The sequence below is a fragment of the Anopheles aquasalis genome, chromosome 3, assembly GCF_943734665.1.
Source record: "Anopheles aquasalis chromosome 3, idAnoAquaMG_Q_19, whole genome shotgun sequence".
Lineage (NCBI taxonomy): Eukaryota > Metazoa > Arthropoda > Insecta > Diptera > Culicidae > Anopheles > Anopheles aquasalis.
This window is the reverse complement of record NC_064878.1, coordinates 10570550-10587500: the sequence shown is the minus strand read 5'-3', so window position 1 is coordinate 10587500 and position 16951 is coordinate 10570550. Positions and strand designations below refer to the sequence as shown.

The 16951-nt window shown below is 49.1% G+C and overlaps 3 protein-coding genes across 3 annotated transcripts in view; 2 read left to right on the top strand and 1 right to left on the bottom strand.

Annotated features, from left to right (window-relative positions):
- Positions 1–861, bottom strand: part of LOC126574447 (ER membrane protein complex subunit 4) — a 953-nt gene extending 92 nt beyond the window's left edge. The window contains exons 1-2 of the mRNA XM_050234650.1: positions 670–861; positions 1–599 (exon numbers count right to left, since the gene is read on the bottom strand). The exon at positions 1–599 is cut by the window's left edge and continues 92 nt beyond it. Coding sequence (XP_050090607.1) covers positions 137–599; positions 670–725 — 519 coding nt within the window. The 5' untranslated portion in view covers positions 726–861 and the 3' untranslated portion in view covers positions 1–136. The remainder of the gene's footprint in view (positions 600–669) is intronic.
- A 105-nt stretch (positions 862–966) lies between these two features.
- LOC126574967 (general transcription factor IIH subunit 2) lies at positions 967–2673 on the top strand. Its single transcript, XM_050235409.1, has 3 exons — positions 967–1144; positions 1209–1308; positions 1381–2673. The coding sequence occupies exons 2-3, from the start codon at positions 1250–1252 to the stop codon at positions 2576–2578; spliced, it is 1257 nt and encodes a 418-aa protein (XP_050091366.1). The 5' UTR covers positions 967–1144; positions 1209–1249; the 3' UTR covers positions 2579–2673.
- Positions 2674–5232: 2559 nt separating this feature from the next.
- LOC126575526 (cationic amino acid transporter 3-like) lies at positions 5233–16741 on the top strand. Its single transcript, XM_050236253.1, has 4 exons — positions 5233–5589; positions 14028–14425; positions 14508–15533; positions 15613–16741. The coding sequence occupies exons 2-4, from the start codon at positions 14053–14055 to the stop codon at positions 16077–16079; spliced, it is 1866 nt and encodes a 621-aa protein (XP_050092210.1). The 5' UTR covers positions 5233–5589; positions 14028–14052; the 3' UTR covers positions 16080–16741.
- The last annotated feature ends 210 nt before the right edge of the window (positions 16742–16951 follow it).

Below are 16951 nucleotides of genomic sequence, written 5' to 3'. Positions count from 1 at the left end.
CTCGCTGTCTGTTATTTACTGTCTTTTATCTTTATTCGTCCGACCACACAACACCTCATCAAGCTTTACGTTGCAGTGTAGAATAAATACAAACAATTCTTGAAAATGCACCCAATCCGCCGCCTATAGTCTCCGCTCAGAACAGAGAGATACCACCGCCGGAGTACTCCAATCGGGCCTGGGGTTCGACGAACGCCAGCCAATCGGACGCATGCGTTGGCAGGAGCCCCATACTGTGGCACTTGTACAGTGCGAGTCCAACGTTGACCAGATTGCCAAGTAGGAACACCAGCTTCTGCCCGGTGGCGGACACTCCTTCGATCACCCTGAACGTGGAATGTGTCGCGAGGATGCTCTTTACGGGCCGTATGAACATCATGACCACCATCATGATAGGGAAGATACTGATCGAGTTGCCGGACATGTACATGATCACGAGGTTCATGGGGAACTGCTTGATGGGTCCGAGGGCGATTTCCCATGACTTTTTCAGAATCAAATGGCTCTGGTCGGTCGGGTTCGATACCCTGTTGCTGACCACGTCGGCCGACGGGTTGTAGCCGGGCGGTGCCGGGATATCCGAGTTGCTGCTGCGGGGCCTGCGAAAAAAAACACAGCGTGAGCACGGCGGATTGTTTGCACGGATCCCTGGCACACCCGCATACTTACTTGGTATTGAAATCTAGGCCCCACTTGAACTTCTTGCCCACTACCTTCGATGCCATCGTGTGCTGCTGGTTGTTACGGATAGTAATTAGCCTGGAAACTCGGTCAGTCGATAGAGTTAATTTAGTTAAGTAGTTTAGTTAACTAAATCCGAAAATCCGGGAGTTCCGTGTTTTGCACAGCCCACTTGACCAAATCGAGGATGCAAAACGTCAAACTGCGAAAACATCGCACAGATTCTATGATTTCTATAGTGTTGTTTACGAGTTGTAAAGATGTTCCGAACTGGCTCCGGGAAATCGCTGTGAAAATGGGAAGCATTTAGGTTTTTTGGACAATGTAAAGGAGATAAGAGTGAATTAAAACCGTTTCCCAACTCCCACCATCGTTTCCTGTTGGAAAGAAGTGGGCCAGAATCAACTGCAAAGAGCATAGAAATCTGCGGCCGTGATCAAAGAAACGATCGGAAACTGCACCGGCAAGTAGAGAGGATCTTGATACTGCTAGGAACTGTTGCCTTAACCATCGATTTCTCCTTCCAGCCATCATCGTTGTTGTGCGTTCGTAAAATCGGGAGAGCACGATGGCAGAAGAGGAAGATCCAAAGGAGTATCGCTGGGAGACGGGATACGAGAAAACATGGTAAGGAAGCTGCAGAACAAAAGCGTTTCACGGATTGGTTTTACCGGTTCTTCTCGTTATCGTTAACACCAGGGAGGCAATCAAAGAGGACGACGATGGATTGATCGAAGGATCCGTAACCGATATCATACAGAAAGCGAAGCGAAAGCGGCAGGCGATGAAGCGCGGTTTCAGCAAGCTCGGTATGATGCGCCACCTGTACGTCCTGCTCGATTGCTCCGAAGCGATGAGTGTGCCGGATCTGAAACCCACGCGCTTCATCTGTTCACTCAAACTCCTGGAGCTGTTTATCGAAGAGTTTTTCGATCAAAATCCCATCTCGCAGCTCGGTGTCATTGCGATGAAGGCAAAGCGAGCGGAAAAGATCACCGAGCTAAGCGGTACGGCCCGGAAGCACGTGAAGGCGGTGCACGCACTCAACACGCCGCTAACCGGTGAACCATCGCTGCAGAATGGCCTGGAGCTGGCCCTTAAAACGTTAAAGCTTGTTCCCTCGCATGCGAGCCGTGAGGTGCTGGTGATCATGGGAAGTCTTACGACCTGCGATCCGACCGATATTCACGTGACGATTGAGACGCTCAAGGCGGAAGGCATTCGTTGCTCGGTCGTTTCGCTGTCGGCCGAGATCCGTATCTGCAAGTATCTCTGCACCGAGACGGGCGGTACGTATGGTGCCGTCTTGGACGATGCACACTACAAGGACCAGTTGCTGCAGCACATCGATCCACCGCAGGCAGGCAATCAACAGGAGTTTTCCCTTATCAAAATGGGCTTTCCGCACGGCAAGACGGAGACGGGTAAGGAGCCACCGTTGACGATGTGCATGTGCCACATCGATAGTGCTGACGAACCGGCCAAGCTGACCTCGGGCGGGTACCACTGTCCACAGTGCTACAGCAAGTACTGTGAGCTGCCGGTTGAGTGTTCTGCGTGCGGTTTGACGCTCGCTTCGGCACCACATCTGGCCCGTAGCTTTCATCATCTGTTTCCGGTGCCACACTTCAAGGAGCTTACGCTCGAGCAAGTACAACAAGAAGCACGAGAAGTGCCGGTTAATAACTGTTACGCCTGCCAGAAACCGCTCACCATCGCCACGGACAAGATGGTGTACGAGTGTGATGCCTGCCGTATGGTGTTCTGCATCGATTGTGACATTTTCATTCACGAAACGCTACACTCGTGCGTTGGCTGCACCACCATTCCGGCATCGGCACAAACCTTGCAGGCACGAAAGCCGGTAGCTCCACCTCACAGTTTGTCCATAATTTAAGTTCCCTTCTATCAACTAAACGCTAGGCGTATAAAAGAAAAAGAGATAAATGGCTGCTTCCTGTCGATTGCTTCGATTAGTGAAGCAGTAGTCCAACAAAATAGAACATCAAGTAATCATTGCACGCAAACAGAAAGAAAGCACGTCAAGAAAATTCTATGGATTGGATCAGTTTCATTCAGTGAGTAAGCACGTATTGCGAGTGGCTAATTGAAAAAAAGTATCAATAATCAGCGCATCCCAACTCCTTACACCCACGAGATGGACAGATCGATTGTGTGGTAGGCCTAAATTAAGGTGGAATGGCGATATCAAGACCGATGATGCGGATAAACAGCGAACTCGTCTCGGTAAGGTAAGTTTTATTTCCTCAAAGATCCCACTCTGATATAGTTCATAGTTCGTCCTTTGCCACCGGTTGCTTCAGTGGATAAGTCGGGTCCGTTCAATGTCCGAGTCCAATTTTTGATATCGTGTAATATTATTCAACTAATCGTCCCGCCATCCTTCCACCCTTCCACTCTCGACGTACCTACATAGTGGCTAAATACTTGATTCCCACATTTGTGTGCACATTGCGGCTGTAAATTACGCGCAATACCCTTTGTTGTACCTCGCCTGGTCATCATCACAGGTTTTCTCCTTCAACTCTACTACCGTAATTACAGTACGAAAGCTGTAGGCAGGTACAGGACCGGTTCTGCAAATGATAAGAGTGCTTACTCCGGTGCCACGATAAACGCAATCGAGCCGAGCAATGCAGCGCGAAATGTGTACAACGTTTGTTTGTTCGTCTTTTTTATGGAGCCCTTTTTGGATGGCTTAATGAGGAAATGTAATGACGAACGGGCTTGGATGATCACGTTTCGGTGGGCTGTACACGCCTTGTACGTACGTACGATAACCGCTGCGATATGGAGAGATCGCGCTACTACTTGCAGAAGTGCAGGAGCTCATTTCGAGATATTACCAGATCAGGAGTGTCGCAGAAAATGTCCTGGAGGGTCCCTTTCTTGGTGGGTGAAAGTATCTCTAGTCAACGCTATCCACTATTCTTTGACAGAGATACCGATCAATGGTCTGAGCCTGAGACATAAATCATACGAAAGCACATGGCTTGTGCGATAGTAGGCCACGGCGGCATTGCGATAGCTTGCTGCGGTGTAATAGCTTCCGAAACAATATCTCGCCTTATCGCACCGGTACGCCGGGTAGTGTTCATTTGCTGTAAATTATGTCGGCGTACCAGTGCGGCCGATCAAGAATCCGGCCCGAACTAGACGATCCGATAGCGGCGGTCTCGTAGTAGAACGACAACAACATCATTACTCCAATCTCCGGCTACGGTATCCATTCACCCACTGAATCGATTGCCCAATCACCCTGCGATCCAGCCCTATAATCTTCAATTTCGGCATCAATCAATGTGGCCGCGTCACGATTGGCAATTTTGGGTGATTCGGAGGGTGGATGGATGTGTTATCACTGCACATTGTACCCCCGGGTTAGGATGATAACGGTGCCGCATACCCAGACGATACGACCTGGCTGGTGGATTTTGTTTGAGGATCCGGTCAGAAACCTTTTGCGTCACAACACAAGTGGCTTACCAATGATTGCTACAAGTGCATTTAAAGCGGTCTAAGGCTTTTTTGCCTAATATGTTTAATCCGAAACTACATCGCCAAATCTAATGTTTAAGGATTTCCCCAAGCATGCCTTGCATCGCATCGCATCGCATCGAAACCATTCAATCCGTGATGATAGCGCACGCCCTTGGACTTGTACAGAGGAGTGTTTATAGTCTTTTGAAATGGCGGCTGGTCTAATTGCATGGAAACCGTACTATACTGCCCCCACTGTGCCAGTGCAGGAGTATAAAGCGTCGCGGAATCTAATCTGAAGTCGCTCGCAGAAGTGGCCTTAAGCACGCGCTTCCAATGACGTAGTCACATTTTTCCGTCGAGATTCGTACTCCAGATTTCGAGTGCAGGCAAGTCCAATCGACCGTTGGCAATTCTGCAGTCAGCTGGTCAACATGCCACCTTTTACTGTCTCTCAATTTGGTTTACCCAGAGGAATATGATGTTGAAGTGAAATCGGTTGTATCCTGCTAGTAAAGAGTGTTGTAAAGCTCTTGAACAAATATATCATTTCAACCAGTTTTATGCACAAGCTGTACACATTTAGCAACTAAACGAGGTATTTGTGTCGGTTTGGAGAGGTACAGGAAAAGGAAAGACAAAATATTATCCTGCATTAATGAACGAAGTAGGATAGTTTGAGGGGTTTATCATCTCGCCCATCGAACGATAACATTAGCATCAATCTTAGCACATCAAATCCACCGAATCTAATACATTGCCACCGCCTGCTCCGCGTTCGTGGCGCTGTACCTCCTGAGCAGGTGATCGTCATTGTCATCGGAAGGCCGCCAGTCAGCCCAGGTCGTTGCGTTTCGTGGTGTCTCTTACTATTACCCTTTCCTTACAATCTTACTCACACACCTGCGTACAGTTCTGCTCTGCTCTCTGCGATCCCGCGGTAGCGCGTTTCGCTATCCATCCATCCATCCATCCGTTGGACCACCATTAAGCGCCGCGAACTACCGAGAGAGAGAGCGCGTGCGGAGGGGCTCACCTGAGCAGACCTGATGTGGAAGTCGCTAGAAAAAGTGCACAACACTCCAGCAGCAGACGCCGACCGGTACGGTCTGAAAGCGTTAGTACCTCACATTGTCACACGCGCGTGTTCGTCGGCAGCCACGGTGGTACCTCCCCTTCGCTGTTTACAGATCGCCATCCGATCGGTCTCGACATTTCGTGTGCCAGTGAGCCAGCGGGCGTTGTGCAGGTGATCGAGTCGAATCTCGAGTGTCCGTAGCGTGTTAGGATTGGCACATTTTCGTCTAAAGCTTAGCTTAGGCGAAACAACCACAATACACAGTGCAGTCGTAGCGCGGTGCTATAAAGCTTTGCGGTTCCAATTGGTGTCAACGGCGGAAATTAAAGGTAATCAAAGTTCGGCACAAAACACGAAAAAAAAAAAATTAGCGCAGATTGCATGTGTTGTTGGCCCAATCGAAAAAGGTGTTTTGAAGTACTAACCGCAACGCCATGCGAGGGGTTCCACGTATCCGGCCAGCGAGTTGTATCACTGCGAAAGAGAAAGCTGTTTGATGTAGCTGGCAAATTTGAAAACGATTGCCACAGCCTTCTTCTCTCACGCGATCGTCCCGATGGCACCGTGCTCCACTTTGGGGCGGTTACTCAAGTGTTCTAAACGTGGCCTGCTGCACACCGCCAGTCACCTCACATCCCACAAGCATCCGTATATGAAGCACAAGGTTGGCGAGGTTTGCGCGACTCGCGAGGATATGGTCGGGGACAGCGACTTGTTCTAATGGTTTACGTATTGCCTGCGTTACCTCTCGCCTGCCGAAGTGTGCTTCCCCGTGAAACCGTGGCACGTGCCTCGTCAACTCGATCTTTATTGCTGATGAGTGTCGCGTAGTAGTCCAAAGCCCTTCGGCCAGTGAGCAGCGAGGCCCTAACCTTCGAAAACGTGACACGGTCCGTTCGGTTGGCACTAATTGGGCAGTGGCGGTACGCAAGTTGCGTAAGTGGCGCTTTTGATTTGATTTGATTTGATTTAAATCCTCTGCTTATTCCTGGCGGAAGGCGGAATTTTCCGTGCGCATCCCTCATTTTGAGCACTTGAATTTAATTTCCATCCCCCAGTGACTTTGCTCGATCATCGTGGCCCCATAATCCATCAACAGCGCTCGGGTGGTGGTCAAGCTGCGTGGTTTATCTCACTGTTGAAATGGTGACAAGCTCTGACGCTGCTTGTACATCGCTTGCATTCGCTCTGCTTCCCCGCACTGCGTAATCGATCAAAAAAAATTTACAGCGATTATTGTGTGAGCTGCGATCCCCTTCCCAAAAAAAGAAGCAGTTCGTTACAATGTAGACAAGCGTAAATGGTGAATTCTTCAAAAAAATGCACCATCCCTTCCATGGGACCCCAAGCAGGAGCATTTCCCCCCCCGGGCTTGTTCCTGCTGATTTCCTTTCTTGTGGAATTATGATAAATGATGGTCGCAACGGAGAGCCCCATTAATTGATTTGTGTTGGGAAAATGATTGATCTTTCGCATGGATTGCTCCCTCATTAGCAAGGGAATTGTTAAAAAAATGGCAATGCCTGAAGGCACATTTTAATCTTTTTTTTCTTCTTTCGCGCATCAATTAAACTCTATTTAAACGAACGTGTGTAGTCATCTTTTCCTTTTATGGAATACTTTCGGCGGAATTGCTGAAGAGTAATTCTGTGGAAGTTTTTCTAGAAACTAAATGTGAAAAAGGATCATATTAAAGGGTAAAAAATGATAAAAAAAAATAAAAAACGGCAACGGCAACACACCTTCGATTGTGTGTGATCATGCCAACAAGCGGATATAATTTAGGTTCCGAAACCAGTTTTCTTTTTATCTATAAGGGAACAAGCTGGACCAAGAAACCAAGAAGTCTACAGAAGCCTGTGATAGGCAGCAGCATAGGGCCAAAGAGAGCATAAAAAAAAAAACTGGAAACCTTAATGATAGTGCATTAAACTCGGCACCGGCGACCGGACGTGTGTTGTCTCTGCCCCTTTGGTTTTGTGGTATCGTTTCGTGTGGGGCTCGCGCGATGTGCAAAACATGTCGCCAGAAACCTGAAATGCGAATGCAAACGACAAGACCGTCAGGCCCATCATTTTGGGCCTGAACGTCCCGGCGTCCGAAATGGCTACTGATGGAACGAGCTCGATCGTAGAATCGTGGATTTGGTTTCTCGTTTCCCTTCGCATAGTATTCGCTTGCTTGCCCGCTTGGTGATCGCACCTTGACGAGAAGCCGAACGGCATTGGCGAAACGAGTTCCATCGTTTGGGCTTTCGCGATGAGTGTGGTGTGGACCAGAAGATCAGAAGGGGGAAATCCAAAACAACTCGTGACGATGTTCTCGCTCGTCATGTTAATATATAACGCTAACCTCTCCCCACATGTGTGGGATGCGAAGCAAGTTCAATCCGCGAATTCTGTCTCATTCGCCGCCGCCCGGTACTTCCCCCAAAAAGAAGATATTCAGGAAACGTACGATGTACTTGAAGCAGCAGCAGCTTTTCATTCGGTGAAGGTACCTTACCCCATCACGGGCCCGTTGGCAAGTGGCATCTTCGTGGTGCGCTGTAAACACCGTATTTTATGGAGACGGAATCGAATCGTCCGCTATTCGTCTGCGCACGTGCAGTGTACAGCGGTGTGACGGTACTTAAACGATAATAGACTTCAATCGCTGAGTAATTTATGCTGCAACATTAACTTTGGCATAAAACTTTGGCGTTTTACTGACTTTCGGTTCGGCATCGCCGGCTTGCAAATTAGAGAGTAGCTTCCTCGCCGCCCCCCCAGAGACGACCCCCGTTTACGCAAGAAAAGTCGTAAAGTGTTCCAACAGGATGGCCCTGGTGCGCTATTACGCTTGCGCCTATATTCCCATATTTTTGGGAAGCGAAACTCAAAGCATTTTTAAACACAGATCACACATGCATCTAGCATGAAACTATGGTCTGTTGGACGAAAACCGGTTAGACGGAGGCTACGCGAAACGCTTTTCGTTCGCTAGATTCAAGGGTGATTTGAAAGTCTTGTTTTTGCTTGGCTGAAGCGATTGATCGGCATGGTGGCGGCCATAGAGGTGTTTTGTTTTTTCTTTCAATTCGAAGCCATGTTCTTTTTTTGTCGTTTCCCATTGCAAAACCACCCCAAAAGGTTTCGCGAAGAAGACATAAGGACTGCGGGTTGACCACATTGCGACCCACGCATGACCATCATGTCCTTCCAGTTTGGAAGCATCTCAAGTGACGCCGGAGGCCTTAGATAAAGCAACACACGAAATCACCCGCAAACCCGCAAATGGGATTTTCTTGTTTTTTGGCAAGACGTGATTGGAGCTGTATGTAGTTCGTGGTCTGAAGTGTTGACCTCGTAAATCTTTACACCGGTTGGAGCATGCGTTAATGGTTTAGATACTGATGGTGAACTGGGTGGGACACGGATACATAACCTTATCCGAGTGAAATTAATTACATTTGCATATTTCTCGTGGACTGTGAAGGTCGGTCAGTGATGATCGTGTGCTTGCTACGCTACGCTATGCTTTACAATGCTATCTTCACATCGTATCCGCTGACGGTTCGAACTGACGATCATTAATGTAAAGATGCCAACCTTAACCTCATACATGCACGGATCGAGCGTGCTTCATCGTATGCATCCCGTAGGTACTCCGTCACGACTAATGAGATAATGATGTGCGAATATTGGGAGAGCGGCGGAGTGTTTGCGAAGAGTCCTTCAAAACTCCTTCAAAAGAACGGGAGAAGTTGATGGACTGGAAGTCAGTAAACCTGTGTTCGTTGAACGATCTTGCGGTTGGAGGCATTCATATGCAACCCATTTCTTGTGGGTAGCGGCGAACGGGAACCGAACCTCCCCACCTCGTTGTGCAATTAACCTACTTCCATCCATTCCGAGCCATTACAACACTGGGGGTGTCGACAATACTGCGAGTAAATTTAAATGGATGGCTATGTTATCTGGCGGGTTGCAGAGAGGGCTCTCGCTGGATATGTCACCATCCCAAATCCAACCTTTCTGTTGTTTTTTTTTTTGGCTTTTTCGTTTTTTTTTAATCAAACTGTTGGCAGCCACTTGTCTCTATCGTTCTGAATGAGTTGGCTTATCATCGTAGGCCTCGAGTTGTTTTCTACAATCGCGGGATTGCCGAACACTGAACAATGTGTTTGGAATCGCATTGACACGATCCATCATCGCACGGTATCCGGCATTTTATCGCTGATAGTACCGGTCTAGTAGATAGTATGCGGCATACACAATAGTCTCTGTCATCGTTTCGTTTCCGTAATGGTTTGTCATCGTCGCATGGTAGACGAATTGTATGGATTAAGGGCGATGGAGTTCGAAGTTTGAAATCAACCATCAACTGAATAAAATAAATAAGCAGATGCAAAGAAGTGTAGCAGCGTAGTGTACCACCAACTCGGTGTACCTGCTCCCCCTAATGATGTCAATTCAAGGCACTTGTCTTTTACCTTCTATTTATAGCGATCCTCTCATGGACTGGACAAGTATTTTAAATTTGCATAAATATGTGTGGTGTATGGTTCGACACAGTGAGTGTTGCCCACACACCGTTACGGAAACGAGCAATTGATCGGGATAATGAACCATTTAAATTACTCCCCTTAACTGTTCTTTAGCAGTTTTTTTGTAAAACTTTAAAATGTTTAAACGACACAAGAATCTATCAATTCGAATGGGTCTATTGTTAACGTATCTATTGGATTTATTCCTTTTTTCAATATACCTTGCTCCTGTGCTTGAGATCAGAATAGCAAGAACGGAGAGATTATAATGATTCAACGATATAGAAATGTCGGTGCACGTTGGCAGCCACCGGATACATCGATTACATTCACTCACGTTTACTCCTCCGGTAGCTCCTGAGGCATCTATCAAGCCCCATTTTAACACGTTCTTCTAAGCCTCTTCACCTTGACGCCGCGATAAAATGCCCACCTGTGTGCTGACTGATTACACACGCGATTCGCTGTCACCAGCATTTCATCGATGATCACAGAGAATCGCTCTATGGATGCTCACTGGCAACGCTTACGTTTCGAACGCTTATAGCGACATCGATGGCATGCATGAACGCGTAACATTGTCGACGACCCTTGCGATGTACTCCAGGCTAATCCTACGGGGCACACTCTCCAAAAATGTAACGGCCGCCGTACTATCGGCCGTGCAGGTCTCAGGTGTCGGTGCATTATCTGTATGGCGTATGGCACCATCGGTCCGGCAGTGCTAAGCTGCTGACAAACATTCCTCCCACATTGCTACCGCAAACCCCTTCATTCGCGACGCATTTCGCTCATAGCGGCGTGTGGCGCTTCTGTGGGGCGTGGAACAAACCGCCGTGGCGGGGGCGGCTTGGTGCCAGCTAAGCCGGTGGACCCAACGCACCGATAAAGCTCGACGCGGCGTTCGTGCGCACCACAAGTTATCTAAATCGTTCTGTCAAACAAACGAATCCATTAGGCCTCCGGGGGCCCTCATAATTCACGCGTCGACAACGTCTAATCGGGGCAATTGACGCCAATCGTCGTACGATGGATCGTACAGGGTCTATATAAGCCCTCGGCGGTGCTATCACAGCCCCTAATTCGGTTCAGGGACTTATGCGCTTCTTCTTCGGGCTCCAACTGATTAGAGAAACTGACTGGCGTGAGCCACGGGAACGCTGGCTGAAGACGAATCGGTGGTCGTTGGCATTCCCGTTGGGTAATTTCCATTCCCAAACAAACCACAATCAAGCAAACACTTGCCAGACCATCGGATTGCCAGATTCCAGTTTAGGAAAACGGTAGCCATGTAGTCTGCTCAGACAGGAAGCTTTCACTTCATCGTGCTGTGCAGTGCAGCGATCGGTTCTGTCTGCAGAAGCCACCATCGGTTACGCCTTGACACTTCCGTATTCCGAAGCCATGGCCACCACAACCGGATCGGGGCGAGTAAGAACCCATCGCACCTACGATCGCTCGATCGGTGGCGATGACATAGTGGCCTAGTCAAGGCAAACGTGCCGCGCGGGCCCTCGCAGCTACTCGCCGTACCCCGCCATCGCGATCGCTGCAGCGTTCGAACGCGAAACAGTGGAGCAAAACAAAAAGGTGATAGCAATGTTTGTTGTGCTGGGACGTGACGAGGTGGGGCGAGGGGGGACTAGGGGGGAGATAGCTCCACTGGCTCAGCATGATGGCAGCTGAGCAGCATGATTGCGCGATGCGGCGTTCGGTGCATGGTTCAATGGCCGTCCTTGCCGGGAGCGAGATGAATTATGTTGTCAGCGGTGGTCGATGTCAATAATTGGACCCCCCTTCTTTGGTGCCTAACCCGTCTTCCACGGGGGTTCAGGGGTACCATAACTCACCATTCTATCGATGCCTCTCGGTCGCCATACCGACTATGCTTATGCTGCGACTGCAATGGAAATGTTTACTGGTGAATTTCCATTCCGATTGCCACAACGACCATGTGGGTTCTGGCTACTGGTGGCAAACACGCCGATGGTTATCAGAAAGCCAGACGCCAGAGACGAAGCAAAGCGAAGATGAAGAATGTGCCACCGAGTTGTCATGCGCACGATGGTTCCCCACTAGATAAGCTACAACACTCTAACCTTATGCAATGGTTTAATTGCATTACATGTTATGACCTGTTGTGAACACCATTATGTTGCTACTGCTGCTGCTGCTGCATGCTGCTGCTGCAACGTTCGGAGTTCTTGCTAATGCCTGCGCAGCAACCGGACCGCGATGATGGCGATGATCGCACTGTGATCGTACTACCAGGCCAGGAGAACTCATTCACGAAAACGACCAATGTGTTTTGTCATCGGTGGGTCCATTGTTTTGTGAAAGCTGGTACGGCAAAAGGTGGCCCACTGGTGGATAGATCGGCGCTGGATAGATGGAAGGGGGCGCTTTTCGGGTGCGGATTGGCCTCAATATCTGTAGCAAATCGCCATTTTAAGCCAGCGCTCCACGGGGACATAAGAAATGATGTGGGCTTGTATAATGGTCACCCTCCGCTATTACCGCACACACTCGTTGAGGCGCGATCGCCATAATGTGGATGTGGTGTTATGGTCGCAAAACGTAGCCAATCGCTGGGGGGGTTGGGTTGGGAGAATCGATTTTTGAATGCCAACCTCAAACCATGGCACGGTTCAGGGCGTTTCGCTTTATCATTCTCTGCCAACAAAAGATTTTAGATCTGCTAGTTTTGTCTTATTTTTATCCGTTTGAAAACTGATAAATACAGAAAATGCACTACGGTGAAATCAGATTCTTCTCCCATTTTTCGCCAAGGAATAATCTTTAAAGCATGTTGTAAACACCTTCAAAGTATAGTTCGACCAACTGACTTTTCCTTTCCCAAGTATAATTTTGTTTTCAAATTTATTAACATTGTTGTGTCTTAGTCCGTGTTGTATGCTTAGTTCTGACTGATTGTTCACTGATATGTTCTATAGCCAGACTGCTTTAGATGAAACCGCAGTACCGAACGTATGAATTGGTAACGAAATGGTGCTAAGTAAGTTGTTAATATCTGATGATTGGCTGTTATGTTAGCGTCAGCATGTTAACCACAATCGAACACATCAATATTGGATCAGTTTGTTTGTTTGCCTTGCCTGTTAGCTCTCGGCGATGAGGCTCGCTGTACTGGCACAGGGTCGCTCCCGGATCATTAAGCGCGATGATTGGAAAGGCATATGCTCTGTCCGCTAACAGCTCAATTAGTAGTGCATGAGTGACTTGTTCCTTATTGTGCCGCCACTATCGAACGCTGACTACTCAAAATGTCGCGCAGCTTTGGATCTCGTAGCGGCCACCCAATTGTGCCCTTTACTCTGCGATGAGTCAGCGCAATAATGATAAAAAGATGTTTACCTGGCGAACGTAGAATGATTCGACACAAACACGACCACCGAACAGCATGTCCCCTTTGTCGCCCGCCCTTCAAAGGGCCAGTCGAATCGGTTTCGGTGTTCGGCATTTCAATCGCTAGCTACCGTGGTGAAGGTCATTGGTGCTGCTGGTCGACACCACCGTCAACGCTCCGAAACCTTTTTCAAGATCTGTTGCCACGCGTCGTATCCACCCTTCCTTGTAAAACGGTTGGCAAACGAGTTCGCGCGCGACTCTCATTACAATGCAACGGACATGCAAGTAGTAACGCGGTCGGTTGTCGGTCGCGGATACACGGATCTTAGAAAAAAAAAGTGTCTCTGAAAAGGTTCACCGTGGGACCGGTTTCGCTACTCCTCCGGTCGCGGCGATCATGTTTTAGTTGCTCAGTTCCACGTGACCTTGCTCAGTAGCCCATGGCGCGCACCATAGAGAGCACCAGCACCGCACCATCGAACTAATTTTATGCAAGAGAAATCACTTCGGCGATCGGCAGCATGATGGGACACGATGGTGTGGTGGTATGATCGTCGTCCGTCATCGTCGCTCCGGTACGGCAGCATATTAGAATACATTAATTGAATTTCTCCTGCCACGCGTGAAATCCAATTTTCCGCTTTCCTGCACCAATTCCGCTCGATAAGATTTCCACGTACGCACAGTTCGATCGTTGATAGTCCACTTATTATTATTTATGATCGAGCACAGTATCCCCGGCTCTGATTATCTGTAGTTTTTTTTTTTTTTTTGGGGGGGTCACAGTGGAGTCACTCTTCAGGTGCCCTGTCTGCTAAAAACCTTCAAATGGTGTATTAACGTTCACTTTTGTTTCCTTTCCATTTTCAGCTCTGCACGGCGAAGCGACGCGATCATGCGCATGGACAGCTCGTTACGACGGTTCTGGACCGCGTTGACGCGTAAGAAACAGAACGAAGACGATGGCTCGGAGTCACAGTTGGCGCGCGTTCTAACGCTACTCGATCTCACCGGTCTCGGCGTCGGCAGTACGCTCGGACTGGGTGTGTACGTGCTGGCCGGATCGGTAGCCCGTGAGCAGGCCGGTCCAGCGGTTGTCGTTTCGTTTCTGGTTGCCGCAATTGCCTCGGCCATTGCTGCCCTATGCTACGCCGAGTTTGCTGCCCGTGTTCCCAAGGCCGGCTCAGCATACGTGTACAGCTATGTCAGTATTGGCGAGTTCACTGCGTTTACGATCGGTTGGAACTTAATTCTGGAGTATGTGATCGGTAGGTTGCTCTCATGTGGAAGCCCCTCCCAGCGCTGTCCTTGGCAGTTTAACTGACTCTTATGCTTGGAATCACCTTTCAGGAACATCGAGCGTAGCACGTGGTATGAGTGGTTACATCGATTCGTTGGTCGACAACAAGATCAGCATCGCGATGCGTGATGCCATGCCGATAGATGTCGACTTCCTGTCCGAGTATCCGGACTTTTTCTCCTTCGTCGTGGTGCTGATACTGGCCGGACTGCTGGCGTACGGTGTGAAGGAGTCAACGCTCATGAACAACATCTTCACCGGCGTCAACTTGATCGTGATCGGTGTTGTACTTGTGGCGGGCGGAATGAACTGTGATCCGGACAATTGGTCTATCAAGCCGGAAGACATTCCAGCCGGTGCCAATGGAGGTGCCGGAGGATTCGCACCGTTCGGTTTCGCCGGCATTATGGCCGGTGCGGCCAAGTGTTTCTATGGATTCGTTGGGTTCGATTGTATTGCGACCACCGGGGAGGAAGCGCAGAATCCGGAGCGAAACATTCCGCTTGCGATCGTCATCTCGCTGATCATCATTTTCCTCGCATACTTTGGCATTTCGACCGTGCTGACGATGGCCTTGCCGTACTATCTGCAGGACCCGGAAGCACCCTTCCCGCATCTGTTCGAAACGCTTGGCTGGACGGCGATCAAGTGGATCGTCTCGATTGGTGCGATCTTTGCCCTCTGCACCAGCCTGCTCGGTGCCATGTTCCCGTTGCCCCGTGTGCTGTACGCCATGTCCTCGGATGGCATCATCTACAAGAAGCTGCAAACGGTTAATCCGAAGACACAGACACCGGTGCTTGCTACGATGTTATCTGGCCTGTTGGCGGCCATCATGGCAGCTTTGTTTAATCTACAACAACTAATTGACATGATGTCAATAGGAACCTTGCTTGCTTATACGATCGTGGCCGTCAGCGTGTTGGTGCTTCGTTACCAATCAGAGGAGCTGATGAGCACCACGGGCTTCAGTGTAACCGTACCGGAGGTGCTCCGTCAAATCGTCAATGGATCGCGCATCAAGGAACCGACACACCTTTCGTCGGCTATCGTCAAATTCAGTGTTTGCATCTTTGGTAAGTCATGGGAACAATGCACGGTAGCTGTGCTTCCGTATGTCTAACTCTCCGTTTCTTCTCCTTCTCCTCCGGATAGCGGTGTTCGTCTGTGGTGCCTGCGGTATTCTGGTCCCGGCCGAGGACTATATCAACGGTGACTACCCGGGTGTGATCGCGGGATTGGCCATTCTGGTGGCCCTCATGGTTGCGCTGTTTGTCGTTATATCTCTCCAGCCCACCGATAGCGTGAAGCTTACGTTCAAAGTGCCGCTAGTGCCACTGCTACCACTGATTAGTGTGTTCTTCAATCTGTACTTGATGTTCCAACTTGATTCCGGCACCTGGATACGGTTCGCCGTGTGGATTGCAGTCGGTTACTTCATCTACTTCACGTACGGTATCCGTCACTCGATCGAGGGTGAGCGTTTGGTGATGAAATCGGAGCTAGCCAATGGTAAGGCGGCCAGCGCTCCCAACGGTATCGACAACACGGCATACGATGGGGAGGAGAAACCGGGATCCACCATTCAGCGTGCTTCGTATACGATAGCAAACGAATCGTAGAGTGGAGCGGATTCTTCCCCCCTACCCTATGTTCGATGGCAAAAGGTCGGAGCGCCCGCAGTATTAGTGCAAGCATTCCAAGCATTCCAAGCATTCTCCAATCGACGATCAACTCCTTCCGTGTTCGTGTTTAAGATTAGTTAAGTACAAAGCGACAAGCATGGACCGTGCATGGACCGTTCCATCCGACAACTGATCTACTACGCGTGCGTGAGATTGGACCACACTTACAGTGATTGTGATAATTATTGCATATTAGTTTTGTAAGAATTTACTAGAGATACATCGAAATGAAACAGCCGTCCTCCACCGCCGTCGCCTCCGCCGCCGTAGGTCGCCACTGTGATGTCACCCTTACATTCCGATTTATGTGGTGCCCATGCCTTAACGACACCGACACTCGGTCGTCATATCGTCAATCCTGTTCCATTCCTGTGGACCTCCATTTCATCGGTCACATTCCACCCGTTTGTGAATATCGCTCGTGCAGCTACCTCGCTAATGACGGCACTAATGACCGCTAGCTGTACCCCTAAGTGATTACTGTTAGACACGATGTTCATGTTCTTTTTGTTTTTATTATCCATTCTTGTTTTTAAATTCTTTTCCTGGCGATACTAAATGTTGTGACGAACAGACGGACAATAAATCAATCAAACCGATGGCGGGGTGGTCCTCTTCTTCTTCTTTTCCTCCATAGGCAATCTGCGCGATCGGTTCTATTGCTGCGGGTAATTCTTCGACCACGCGCGTCAAAAGATAACACTAATTTGGGGTCTGTCACGAGCATTTTGTACTTCCTTGGGCGCGTGGTTATCACTACAGTTCGGCATTGTTTTTTCGCGTCGAGCCTTCAGCAATTAACTCATTCA

Excerpts from the sequence above, each read along its gene's own strand:
- LOC126574967 (XM_050235409.1), top strand. The coding sequence starts at position 1,250 with ATGGCAGAAGAGGAAGATCCAAAGGAGTATCGCTGGGAGACGGGATAC. Across the intron at positions 1,309-1,380 it reads ACGGGATACGAGAAAACATG|GGAGGCAATCAAAGAGGACG; the intron begins GTAAGGAAGCTG and ends CGTTAACACCAG.
- LOC126575526 (XM_050236253.1), top strand. The coding sequence starts at position 14,053 with ATGCGCATGGACAGCTCGTTACGACGGTTCTGGACCGCGTTGACGCGT. Across the intron at positions 14,426-14,507 it reads AATTCTGGAGTATGTGATCG|GAACATCGAGCGTAGCACGT; the intron begins GTAGGTTGCTCT and ends ATCACCTTTCAG. Across the intron at positions 15,534-15,612 it reads ATTCAGTGTTTGCATCTTTG|CGGTGTTCGTCTGTGGTGCC; the intron begins GTAAGTCATGGG and ends TCCTCCGGATAG.